The sequence below is a fragment of the Meles meles genome, chromosome 18 (genome assembly GCF_922984935.1).
Source record: "Meles meles chromosome 18, mMelMel3.1 paternal haplotype, whole genome shotgun sequence".
Classification (NCBI taxonomy): Eukaryota; Metazoa; Chordata; class Mammalia; order Carnivora; family Mustelidae; genus Meles; species Meles meles.
In genome coordinates, this window is record NC_060083.1 from 26,995,947 (window position 1) to 27,009,491 (window position 13,545).

The 13,545-nt window shown below is 43.0% G+C and overlaps 1 protein-coding gene across 1 annotated transcript; it reads right to left on the bottom strand.

Annotated features, from left to right (window-relative positions):
• Positions 1-535: 535 nt before the first annotated feature.
• On the bottom strand, positions 536-4,231 carry LOC123929715 (C-C motif chemokine 15-like). Its single transcript, XM_045985704.1, has 4 exons — positions 4,083-4,231; positions 1,843-1,902; positions 1,268-1,376; positions 536-864 (listed from the first exon to the last, which is right to left on the bottom strand). Exons 1-4 carry the CDS (start codon positions 4,156-4,158, stop codon positions 729-731), a joined length of 381 nt encoding a protein of 126 aa, XP_045841660.1. The 5' UTR covers positions 4,159-4,231; the 3' UTR covers positions 536-728.
• Between the last annotated feature and the right edge of the window lie 9,314 nt (positions 4,232-13,545).

Genomic DNA, 13,545 nt, shown 5'->3' on the forward strand with positions numbered 1-13,545 from the left:
CTTGCAAATTTTTTTTTTTATCTAGCATAGATGTAAATGATTTTTGTCCAGTAGAAAAGAGAATCCCCAGGGCCACCTTGGGTGGCTCAGTTGATTAAGCATCTAACTCTTGATTTTGGCTCAGGTCATGATCTCAGGGTCATGACTTCAGGGTCGTGTGATTGAGTGCCGTGTTGGGCTCTGCACTGGATGTGCTTAAGATTCTCTCCCTCTCCCTCTGCCCTTATTTCCCCCCTCTAAAAAAGAAAAAAGATAAGAAAAGAAAAGAAAAGATAATCCCTAGAGTTACAGTATTATTTTTCAATAGGATATTAATCTCTTTTTTCTAACTTAACATTTCAGAGTGCCATCCCCAATTAACTATATAAATCTCTGTTCCTCAGATGATCTTTGACTCCATTTTATGGTTCCCCTTTTGAATGGGTTAAGTACATTTTTGACACAGGTTCAATCTATGTTTGAATGAGTTTGAATGCGTTTAGCTTTTACAAAATTCTATTATGACATATCATTTGGAAAAAAAACAGAATCCAAATTTCAGCAATTCCTATAGTTTCTTTTTCCTCCTAAAGCTCAAGGAAAGTTATATCAGATACCCTTTATTCATGCATGGCTTTTATAACCAGAACAGAAAGAATGGTAGTTGTTGCTTTTTGAAAAATAATTCAGGCCAAGAAAATCCCAGGAGGGAGTTGGGGCAAGACAAGTGGATGTGGGGTATCTGGCCCCTAGTACAGTTTCTTCTCAAGAAAGCCTCTTCTTTCTACCGTCGTCATCATTATGTTATTCAGGGACCTCATGCAATTCTGAACTTCCAAGACCTGGGGGTCAGCACAGACACGCTGCTGCTTCTTGGTGAGGAAGCTGGGGTGAAGGCGGAGAAAGATTACAGACTAAGGAGCGGTCAGCAAATGGGGATGGAGACCCCCACCCTCCCTGGTCCTGGGACCTCCCACTCGGACCAGCCTGTTTTTTTCCTTCTCTGCTGCAGGGGCTCAGGACACCTCCTCTCTGAGACCCTGCCTCAGCCTCCAAGACTTCCTAAGTAACTCATGGGCCTTTCCTCAGGCAGCCTTTCTTCTGCTCCCTCCATCTGCCCCCAGTTTCCCTCTTCCCTGGGAGAATCTCTTATCTGATGTCCTGCAGGACCCTATTGAGGACATAACCTCCTGGGACCTGGCAGGATGCAGAGCGTAGGACTTTAGTTTTAGACACCCTCCATCATGTCTTCCCCTCCCAAGACATGGCTAGTGAGCTTGGCACTTACATGACACCTGGCCGGGAGCACGCGCTGCTTGTTTTAAAAAAAAATTGCATGTTTGCACATCGAATTCGTTGTGTGTAGCCAAAACAGCAGTCAGCAGGATGGTGTACACCTGCTGCAAGGGGAAAGAGACCCATTTAAGGACTGTGTCTCTTTTTAAGAAAGACTAGATCCCTTCCCCCTTTCCTCCAAAGTGCCAGGGAGGGTGATAAGGCACAGGACTCCAGAGGGATGTTCTCCTCCTCTGTCTGCACTTGCTTCACTCTCCTTAGGGTGTCTGAGGGCTCCCAGGCAGGGCCAATACCGGCCCAAGACCATTTCTGATAGAAGAGGGAGCGTCTGAGGCCTGCAGGGGCATCAGTGAACACACTGCCCCCAGGAGAGTCAACTCTATAGAAAGCTGGGGGAAACAGAGGTTAACTTGAAGGGCCCATTCCGATCCTCTGTGGGACATTCACCACCTTCAGGACCCTCCCCACCTGCCCCTCACCCCCGCCCCGTACATGAGATGTTTGGAAGCCATTGAGCAGATCTGTGCAGCTGCTGCTTTTAAACATATACTATAATGGAACACATACCGTTAATGTGCATATTTGTTGAGGGTTTTTGCTGGAGTTTCGCTGCCACCGCCTTGGGTTCTATTTGGGAGAAACAGATAAGGAGGGAGAGAAATCACTGAGGCAGCCTTGTCTTGGTGTCTCCACTGGTCTCATGCTGGACCACTGGACACCTGTCTGGGTTCTAGGTCTCTCTCCAGGCCCCTTTTCTCTCTCAGGGCCCGGGGATGTTTCAGGGAACTCTTGAAACTGTCTGGGACATGACACCATCTGATCGACTTTGAAATACAGAAAAAAAAATGAATCAATCAGTTGAATGGGTACATAATGTGGTACATACCACAATACTTTCTGTACATTTCTGGAATCCACAAGGGCTCAGGAAACAGAAGAATGTTTCATTAACCCATTTGGTGGCACAATGTCACCCAAAGTGACAAGCGGCTATTTTCACAATCATTAATTTATCCCAGTAGTATGATTATTTGTGTTTGCTGCAGGAAAACTACCTTGTTTGATTGAAGTACACTTCTCAGACCCTGTAAGCAATGTTAAGTAATATCCAGGAATGTGTTACCTTTTAAAAAATGTCATTTATTTTCTTGAAAATGTAAAATAGACATAATAAACACAACTGTAAGCATGTTTAAAAGCGTGTGGTTCACTGGAACGGAGCCCATTCACATACTGGGCAACAATCACCACAACCCATCCACAGAACGTTTTTCATCTTACAAAACTGAAAACTCTGTACCTGTTAGGCAATAACCCCCGTTTTCCCCACCTCCAACCCCCCAGGCCATCACCATTCTTCTTTCTGTCCCTGAATTCAGCTACTTTAAGTGCCTCATAGGGGTGGAACCATGCAGTGTTTGTCCTTTGGTTACTGGTTTATCTCACCTAACATGTCTTCAATATTCATCTGTTTTGTAGCATGTTGTCAGAATTTCCTTCCTTTTTAAGGCTGAATAATATATTATGTGTATATGCCCCCATTGAAAAAAATCTACTCATTTGTTGGTGGACACTTGGGTTGCTCTTGCCTTTTGGCTATTGTGAATCATGCTATGATTAGCGTGGGTTTACACATATCTCTTTATGTGTCTGCTTTCAGTTCTTTTGGGTGTATATCCAGAGTGGACCTGCTGGATCATATTGTGTTACCTTTTATAAAAACTGAGGGGTGCCTGGGTGGCTCAGTCATTAAGCGTCTGCCTTTGGCTCAGGTCATGATCGCAGGGTCCTGGGATCAAGCCCCACATTGGGGTCCTTGCTCAGTGGGTAGCCTGCTTCCCCCTCTCCCACTCCCCCTGCTTGTATTCCCTCTTTCGCTGTATCCCTTTCTGTCAAATAAATAAATAGAATCTTAAAACAAATAAAAACTGAATATTTCTGCATTCCAAAACACATCCAGCCGTGAAGTTTTGGAAAAGGGATTACGGACCTGTATTACGCTAATTAGGCAAATGCAACTAAACTTTTAGATCATTTCTTGTAGAGTTACACATGAATTCTATTTAAGGAAGCATGTGTGTATACTTGATATGCTTGCAAAAATGTGTGTGGGGCTTGCAAAATAAATTCTTCAGTGGCCTTGCCTTTCCATAGCAGCTTCCTAACCAGCTCCCACCCTCATTCTACCACTTAATATTTGTATGATCTTGAGCAAGTTGTCTAAGTTTTTCTCACTTGTAAAATGAGAATAATCTAATATGCAAAACTATACAAGTTGCTGATAGTCTACCCCACAGGGCTGTTAGGAGGGTCTAATGTATTAAGTCCGTAAGACAGAACAGTGCCTGCCTGCGCGTAGGAAGTAGGAGGTATTTGTTAAATAAGTAGAGCGGTTAGCTGGGCTCGGATGAGGCACTTCCCCGGCTTGTTCCATTTCCTCTCCAAAATGAGAGTTTTACATTAACATTGTAGAATTCTATGCTTCTTCCTGCAAATTTACAGTTTTACTATAGTTCTTTTGATTTAACACTTAACAGTCCTATGTCAGCTAAGAGAAGGCATCATATAATTCTGGTCATGAAAAGGGAGAGAGTTCTTTCCCCAAGGGGGACCAGTCATTTGTACAGTTTTCCCCAGGGACCAAAGCCTACAGAGAGAGAGAGGTCTATAGCTAATCGCTGCTGCTTTTCAAGCAAGTGCCAAATTCATATCCCTGTCTGGGACAGGGAACTATCTCAGGAGGACAAGTTGTCCTGTGTCTTCTCCCCGTGGACCTTGTCACAAGTGAAAAGGTTCACTGAACTCACCATGAGGGACCTGGACCTGGAATCCATTGGCAGTAGCAAGAATGAGGAAGGGGAGAACACCCACGAAGATCTTCATCTTCCCAGTAGCAGGCAGAGCTGAGGACTCCTGGCTCTCTGCTCTCTGACTGTCTGGGATCCCAGCTCTGCCCTCATATTTATAAGAGAGGAGGGTCAGGAAGTCACAGGGCAGAGGCTCAGAGGGCTGTTCTTTGGCTATACAATAGATAACATGCTATTTCTGAAAAAAGGGAACAAGGCTGGGAATGCAACAGGAAGTAGATAGTAAAGGAGACTTCATGCTTTCCCAACTGCCCAATGGATACAGGCTCAGAAAGAGACTATTTCATCAAGGATCCTTCTTCTAGGAGGTTAATTTCACCCTCTGAGTCAAAGTGTTTTCCTCAAGAGCTAAGCAACTTCAAGTTCAGGAATAGCCTGTAAACCAGGCATGCGATTCCTCAACCCCTGACCCTTGATACCTTGCTTTGTTTCACACCCCAGATCCAATCCATTAATAAATACTGTCGGCTCTCCTTGCAAAAATGTATCCAGAGTCTCATTATTCCTCAGCACCTCTCTGCTGGGAGTTATTGAAGAGCATTATGAACATATCTCAGAATATTTTTGCCAGGGAGAAGAGAGTGGGATCATTTACCTTTGGCTTTTATCCCTGGGGCACTTTTAAAATATGGCCACAGATTTTTTTGACACTCCTCTCACCCAATGGGGGAGTCTATGTTCTCTGCCCTAGAAATGGAGAGGGGCTTGTGGCTGGTTCACTCAATAGCCTGTCATGTGACCTCCGAGGCTGGGTTGTGAAAAGTCATGGATTTCAACCTTAGTCACTGGAACACTCACTCTTGGAGTCCTGAGGCACCAGAAAAGAAGACTGACTAGCTTGAGGCTGCTGTGCTGTGAGGAAGCCCAAACGACAGGCAACAGTCCCTAAACAGCATAGCCCTCAGGTCGTCCCAGCCTAGGTCCAAGATAATCAACCAACTTGTTTCCGTATGGCTGTCTTTTCTCCTTGAGGGTAGGTAGTCCTCAGATCACTTCAGCCTAAGTGCCAGACATGGGCATGAGGAAGCCTCCAGATTTGCACTGGTCCATCTAGCAACCACTAGCCACATGTGGCTACTGAGCACTTAAATCGGGCTAGTCCACATTGGGATGTTCTGGAAGTAGAAACGTCACACCAGGTTTTAAAGATCTAATTACATAACCCCTCAACCCACCCCCCCACCATGTGAGATATCTGGATAGTTTTTTACATTGATGTCGACATGAAAATACTTCGGGTGTATTGTGTTAAAGAAAGTATATTCTTACAATTCATTTCATCTGTTGCTTTTTGATTTCTTAACATGGCAACTAAAAAATTTAAAATTATGTACATGATTTGCATGATATCTCTCTTGGACAGCACATTTCTAGATTTGAGTCCCTCCTTGTTATTTGTGTCTTCCCAGCTGAGATCTCAGGCATCACGGGGCAGAGACAATCCATCCCTGCTCTGCCTTGTCTGAGTTTCTGACTTGTAGAATTTGTGAGTAGAACAAAATAGTTGTTGTTTTGTACCATTAAACTTTGGGTGCTCAGGATCAGAGAAACCCCCAGTCAGGAAGCTAGAGTTCTCAAAGGCAGGCTGAGACCCGACACCTGCATGAAGCTTATGTAAAACTGGGAAAAGTGAGAACTGACCAGTGGCTGAGGTAAGCAGCAGGACAAAAGGACGTGAAGTAGTACAGGGTACGGTCCACCCGTGCTTCCCTCCGCTAGGTTTGTGGCTTGATGGTGTTGAATCTGTCACAAAGCCTCCTTTAAGGTGGTTGTATTCGTTCTTTCAGTTTTGGTGGAACCCACCCCTGTGTACGCATGCTAATTCATCTCCACTGCCTCCAGGATTCCTGCGAAGCTGAATCCAGTCTAATCCAGCAAAGCTTAATGTCATAGGGATGGGAACCACAAATACATCATCCATCACCAGGAATCAAGAAGACAGGGGCTAATCCTACATCAGTCTCTTGGTTCCTATGTGTTCTAGGTGTTGGGGACATATAATCATCTATCGGCGTTTGGTTCAGTGGATATAGTGCATTCTGGAAAGTCTCAACCCTGAGTTTGTTGTTCCCTTAGCAAAATTATTAACGCCCCACCATTCTTCTGGTCTGGCTGCTCCTGCAAGATTATGTATATGCTATTGCCAGTGGGTCTCCTATGCCTTCTGACTCACATTACTGCCTCTAAAATGGATCCCTTGGCTGGAGGCAATGTTGTATAAATACTATCTCATGAGGCGTTCTGTAAGTCTTTGGATGTTTGTGATGCAGGCAGGTGGGTCCGCAGACCCCCAGAGGGGGTCCCACAGGACCAGCAAGAGCATCCTTGGGTTTGCACAGGAAAGAGATCAAACTCAAGCCAAGAGGAAGTGAGAACAGTTTGTTGAAGACACTGAGAGAGCAGATACAGACCGAGTGTCTGGGAAACTCAGAAAGATGAATGAGTCTCATCCATCTTGGTGTTTGGGGTTTCTATGGAAGTTAGTGGTCTGGTGTATGTGTCCTCTCAGGCATTTGGGAACTGGTCAAAACAAGGAGGTGTACTCAGGCATCCTCCATAAGCCCTTAGCTCCTTATGCCCTGGAGCCTGGGGTCATGGTGTCAAGGTGTCTGGAGTGTTGGGAAACATGCATGATGATCTCTCCCAGTATATCCTTAGATGTTACCTAGCCTGCTGGAAGACTCCAAAGAAATCATTAACTCCTTGACCTTTTCGAGGAAGACTTAGATTATCTGAACTATAAGGGCGTGTAAAGGGCGGAGTTGTAGGTCCTAGCGAAAACAGAAGCAGGAAGAGGAACCAAAAAAGCACTCCTTTATGGGGTCCCTTGTTTCCCTGTCTCAATTGTGCTGGCAAATTTGCTACTGGTACAGAAAGAAAATCCATATCTGGAGTGGGTGGTGGTTTGCTAAGGCCAGATTGTTTTGTCTTGTCAGAGAGCAGGGGTCCAAGGTAATCAACCAACATGTTTCCATATGACTATATTTTCTCCTTGAGGGTAGGTGCCATATTGAAACTCGACATCTAGATGTCAGCAGGATGGTAGCTGCTAGTCACGGGAGGCTGACACTTGCTGTTGAAGCTGTTCTTGCTCTGTCTCTTCTCCATGTGAGGAAAGTGTTGTTCCATCTGCGGCTGAGTAAGGAGTGTTTTTCATAGCAGCCCTGACGCCTACAAACCACACAGGAAGTTGACTTCCCAGAACTGCTGTTCCTGGTGCTAGACAGCGAGCATCACTTGCTGAGCACATCCCAACTTTCAAAGCTCCAAGACTGATACTACTTTTTTAAAAAAAGATTTTATTTATTTATTTGACAGGCAGAGATCACAAGTAGGCAGAGAGGCAGGCAGAGAGAGAGAGAGAAGAGGAAGCAGGCTCCCCGCCAAGCAGAGATCCCAATGCGGGGCTCAATCTCATGATCCTGGGATAACAACCTGAGCCGAAGGCAGAGGCTTTAACCCACTGAGCCACCCAGGCGCCCCAATACTACTTTTTAAGACCTAGACAAGAGGGGACTGGGCCCTGGACCCCATGCTTTTGAGGACCCCTCATTCACAGACACACACAAAACAATTTTTGTCAGAGGACACAAAGACACCTCTGTCTCTCGGGAGGTGGTACTCAGGGCTGGCCCAACATGACCTGCAACTCTCCACATTCGTTCTTGGGACATGCACGCACACACGCACACACACTTCATTCCTCAAGGTAAAATGATTCTCCACCTCTCTTGTCCTATGTCCTCGAAATGGGACACTCCCGAGTTTAAAGGCTATGAAGGTTCGTGGGAGGTGCCGCTGCCAAGCAAGGACAAAGACACTTTTAGACTGTGGGAAGATTTGAGTGGTAGAAGCTTAAGGTCAGAGGAAAGCTAAACCAATTAGCTTGTTAAAATCTTTCCTCTCACAGGTGTGCCACCATATTCTTGCATTCCTGGGTTGTTCCCATGTAGTGCCTAGGGTTCATTTTCTTGCATTGTTTTGTGTTCTGATCTGGCAGATAAATGACCAGATTAGGGCTGTAAATGTGGTAGTTTCACATGATTGCAATATAGCAATTCATTTTACTTTATATTTTTTTGTTAGCTCATTTATAATTTTAAATATTGGCACACTTAATGTGGGGACTTCCTTATGGATTCTTGAGCCCTACAAATATTAGGAGCAGTCTTGACCAGGACCCACAGGGGCATGGTAGTTGGTGAGGTGACTCTGTAGGCTACCCATATTCCCCACGTTCCTACTGTAAATATCTGTGACTAGAAAGAATCTGTGTATGTCTCTTCCTTTCTTGTGTATGATCTTAAACATCCTCATTATTGCTTATGGAAAACCTTTCTCTCTCTCTTTTTAAAAACTATTTTATTTATTTATTTGACACAGAGAGAGATCACAAGTAGGCAGAGAGGCAGGCAGAGAGAGAGGGGGAAGCAGGCTCCCTGCCGAGCACAGAGCCCAATGTGGGGCTCGATCCCAGGATCCCAGGATCATGACCTGAGCCGAAGGCAGAGGCTTTAACCCACTGAGCCACCCAGGTACCCCGGAAAACCTTTCTCTTTAATAGGGAGAATAACTGACCCTACCAACTCATTTTGTTTCTCCTGCTGTCTGTCTGGTTATAAAAGTCTGAGCCTAGGCTCTCCTTAGAGAAACAAAAATTTCAACAATAATATCCCCTTAAAGAATCTCATGGCTAAAGTCGATTCTATGTTGTAGAATTGAAACTGCTTCATGGTCATAAATGGTTTGATGTCCCTGAGATAGATATCTTCTGACCACTTCCTATATACCTTGGTGATATCAAGTCAAGTAAAGACATTTCAATTTGGGACCAAGCACTTCAACAGATTCTAGCTCAGAGATTAGGTCTTGTTTTATTAAATTAAATTAAATTAATTAATTTATTTTTAAATTTATCTATTTGAGAGAGAGAGTGAGAGAGAGAGAGAGCATGAGAGGGGAGAAGTTCAGAGGGAGAAGCAGACTCCCCGTGGAGCTGGGAGCCTGATGCGGGGCTCGCTCCTGGGACTCCAGGATCATGTAGATCTTGTTTTAAATATTTGACTTATTCCTTCCTTTAGTAGATTATTTACAAAAATGGCTGTAGTAATTCCTCCCATCCAGTATGTACGCACTTGGAAAGTCCCTTCTCATATGGACTCTGGTCTTGGCTCTGTGACTCACTTTGATAAGTGGAATAGAAAATGGGATGCAGAGACTTGGAAAATCCTGGCACATTGAGACTTGTGTGTCATTTTTCTGCTGAGAGTCTTTATACTGTTGTGTGTACCAACCCCTGCTAGCCTTTAGAAGGTTGAAAGACCACATGGAAAGAAAGATCCCAAGATACCCCTGCTGTCCCAGCTGAGAGGTCATGCTAGACCATTGAACCCCAGCTAAGTTAGCTCAGGCCAAGAGAATTATCCATTTAACCCATTAGAATTGTGAGAGATAAAAAAATTCTTGCTTTTTAAAATTTTTCATTTTTCATTTTTATTTATTTTTTAAAAAGATTTTATTTATTTATTTGACAGAGAGAGAGAGAGATCGATCACAAGTAGTCAGAGAGGCAGGCAGAGAGAGAGAGGGAAGCAGCCTCTCTGCTGAGCAGAGAGCCCTATGCCAGGCTTGATCCCAGGACCCTGGGATCATGACCTGAGTCAAAGGCAGAGGCTTAACCCACTGAACCACCCAGGCACCCATAAAGATTTTATTTATTTATTTGACAGAGAGAGAGATTACAAGTAGGCAGAGAGGCAGAGAGAGAGAAGGGGAAGCAGTCTCCCTGCTGAGCCGAGAGCCCAGTGCGGGGCTCAATCCCAGGATCCTGAGATTATGACCTGAGCTGAATGCAGAGGCTTAACCCACTGAGCCACCCAGATGCCCCCAAATTTTTCATTTTTTAAATCAAGACTCTACTTTTGAAAAATTAACATATAATGTATAATTAGCCCCAAGGGTACACGTCTGTGAATCACCAGGTTTACACACTTCACAGCACTCACCATAGCACATACCTTCCCTAGTGTCCATAACCCAACTACCCTCTCCCTACACCCTCCCTGGCAACCCTCAGTTTGTTTTGTGAGATTAAGAGTCTCTCATGGTTTGTCTCCCTCCTGATCCCATCTTGTTTCATTTTTTCCTTCCCTACCCCTCAAAGCCCCCACTTTGCCTTTCAACTTCTTTATATAAGGGAGATCATATGATAATTGTCTTTCTCTGATTGACTTACTTCGCTCAGCATAATACCTTCTAGTTCAATCCACGTCATTGCAAATGGCAAGATTTCATTTCTTTTGATGGCTGCATAGTATTCCATTGTATATATATACCACCTCTTCTTTATCCATTCATCTGTTGATGGACATCTAGGTTCTTTCCATAGTTTGGCTATCGTGGACATTGATGCTATAAACACTCGGGTACACGTGCCCCTTCGGATCACCACACTTGTATCTTTAGGGCAAGTATCCACTAGTGTGATTGCTGGGTCATAGGGTAGCTCTGTTTTCAACTTTTTGAGGAAACTCCATGCTGTTTTCCACAGCAGCTGCACCAGCTTGCATTCCCACCAAGAGTGTTAGGATGGTTCCCCTTTCTCCGCATCCTTGCCAACATCTGTCATTTCTTGACTTGTTAATTTTAGCCATTCAGATTGGTGTGAGGTGGTATCTCATTGTGGTTTTGATTTGTATTTCTGTGATGCTGAGTGATGTTGGGCACTTTTTCATGTGTCTGTTGACCATTTGGATGTCTTCTTTGCAGAAATGTCTGTTCATGTCTTCTGCCCATTTCTTGACTGGATTGTTTGTTCTTTGGGTGTTGAGTTTGGTAAGTTATTTCTAGATTTCGGATACTAGCCCTTTATCTGATATGCCGTTTGCAAGTATCTTCTCCCATTCTGTCAGTTGTCTTTTGGTTTTGCTGACTGTTTCCTTTGCTGTGCAAAAGCTTTTGATCTTGATGAAGTCCTAATAGTTCATTTTTGCCCTTGCTTCCTTTGCCTTTGGTGATGTTTCTAGGAAGAAGTTGCTGCAGCTGAGGTTGAAGAGGCTGCTGCCTGTGTTCTCCTCAAGGATTTTGATGGATTCCTGTCTCACATTGAGGTCTTGCATCCGTTTTGAGTCTATTTTTGTGTGTGGTGTAAGGAAGTGGTCCAGTTTCATTCTTATGCATGTGGCTATCCAATCTTCCCAACAAATTTGTTGAAGAAACTGTCTTTTTTCCATTGGGCATTCTTTCCTATTTTGTCAAAGATTAGTTGACCATAGAGTTGAGGGTCCATCTCTGGGCTCTCTATTCTGTTCCATCGATCTATGTGTCTGTTTTTGTGCCAGTACCATACTGTCTTGATGATTACAGCTTTGTAATATAGCTCAAAGTCTGGAATTTGATGCCACTAACTTTGTTTTTCTTTCTCAACATTCCTCTGGCTATTAAGGTCTTTTCTGGTTCCATAGAAACTTTAGGATTATTTGTTCCATTTCTTTGAAAAAAATTGATGGTATTTTGATAGGGATTACATTAAATGTGTAGATTGCTTTCGGTAGCATAATATTTTCATGATATTTGTTCTTCTAATCCATGAGCATGGAATATTTTTGCATTTCATTGTGTCTTCTTCAGTTTCTTTCATGAGTACTTTATAATCTTCTGAGTACAGATTCTTTGCCTCTTTGGTTAGGTTTATTCCTAGGTATCTTATGGTTTTGGTGCAATTGTAAATGGGATCAACTCCTTAATTTATCTTTTTCTGTCTTGCTGTTGGTTTATAGAAATACAACTGATTTCTGTGCATTGATTTTATATCCTGACACTTTACTGAATTCCTGTACAAGTTCTAGCAGATTTGGAGTGGAGTCTTTTGGGTTTTCCACATAAAGTATCATATCATCTGCAAAGACTGATAGTTTGACTTCTTTGCCGGTTTGAATGCCTTTGATTTCTTTTTGTTGTCTGATTTGCTGAGGCTAGGACTTCTAGTACTATGTTGAATAGCAGTGGTGATAGTGGAAGTCCCTGCAGTGTTTCTGACCTTAGGGGAAAAGCTCTCAGTTTTTCTCCATTGAGAATGATATTCACTGTGGGTTTTTAATAGATGGCTTTGATGATATTGAGGTATGTACTCTCTATCCTTACACTTTGAAGAATTTTGATCAAGAAAGTATGCTGTACTTTGTCAAATGCTTTTTCAGCATCTATTGAGAGTATCCTATGGTTCTTGTTCTTTCTTTTATTGATGTATTGTATCACATGGATTGATTTGCAGATGTTGAACCAACCATGCAGTCCAGGAACAAATTCCACTGGTCATGATGAATAATCCTTTTAATGTACTGTTGGCTCCTATTGGCTAGTATTTTGGTGGGAATGTTTGCATCTGTGTTCATCAAGGGCATTGGTCTGTAATTCTCCTTTTTGATGGGGTCTTTGTCTGGTTTTGGGATCAAGGTGATGCTGGCCTCATAAAATGAGTTTGGAAGTTTTCCTTCCATTTCTATTTTTTGGAACAGTTTCAGTGGAATAGGTATTAATTCTTCTTTAAATGTTTGGTAGAATTCCCCTGGGAAGCTGTCTGGCCCTGGGCTCTTGCTTGTTGGGAGATTTTTTGATGACTGCTTCAATCTCCTTACTGGTTATAGGTCTGCTCAGGTTTTCTATTTCTTCCTCATTCAGTTTTGGTAGTTTATATGTCTTTAGGAATGCATCCATTTCTTCCAGATTATCAAATTTGCTGGTGTATAGTTGCTCATAATATGTTCTTATAGTTGTTTGTATTTCTTCCATGTTGGTTGTGATGTCTCCCCTTTCATTCATGATTTTATTAATTTGGGTCTTTTCTCTTTTCTTTTTGTTAAGTCTGGCCAGGGGTTTATCAATCTTATTCTTTCAAAGAAGCAGCTCCTAGTTTTGTTGATCTGTTCTACTGTTCTTTTGGTTTCTATTTCATTGATTTTTGCTCTGATCTTTATTACTTCTCTTCTCCTGCTGAGTTTAGGCTTTATTTGCTGTTCTTCCTCCAGCTCCTTTAGGGGTAGGGTTAGATTGTGTAATTGAGACCTTTCTTGTTTCTTGAGAAAGGCTTGTATTGCTATATACTTTCCTCTCAGGACTGCCCTTGCTGTGTCCCACAGATTTTGAACAGTTGCATTTTCATTTTGTTTCCATGAATTTTTTTTCAATTTTTTTTTAATCCCTGGTTGGCCCATTCATTCTTTAATAGGATGTTCTTTAGTCTCCATGTATTTAGGTTCTTTCCAACTTTCCTCTTGTGATTGAGTTATAGTTTCAAAGCATCGTGGTCTGAAAATATGCAGGGAATGATCCCAATCTTTTGGTACCAGTTGAGACCTGATTTGTGACCCAGGATGTGATCTATTCTGGAGAATGTTTCATGTGC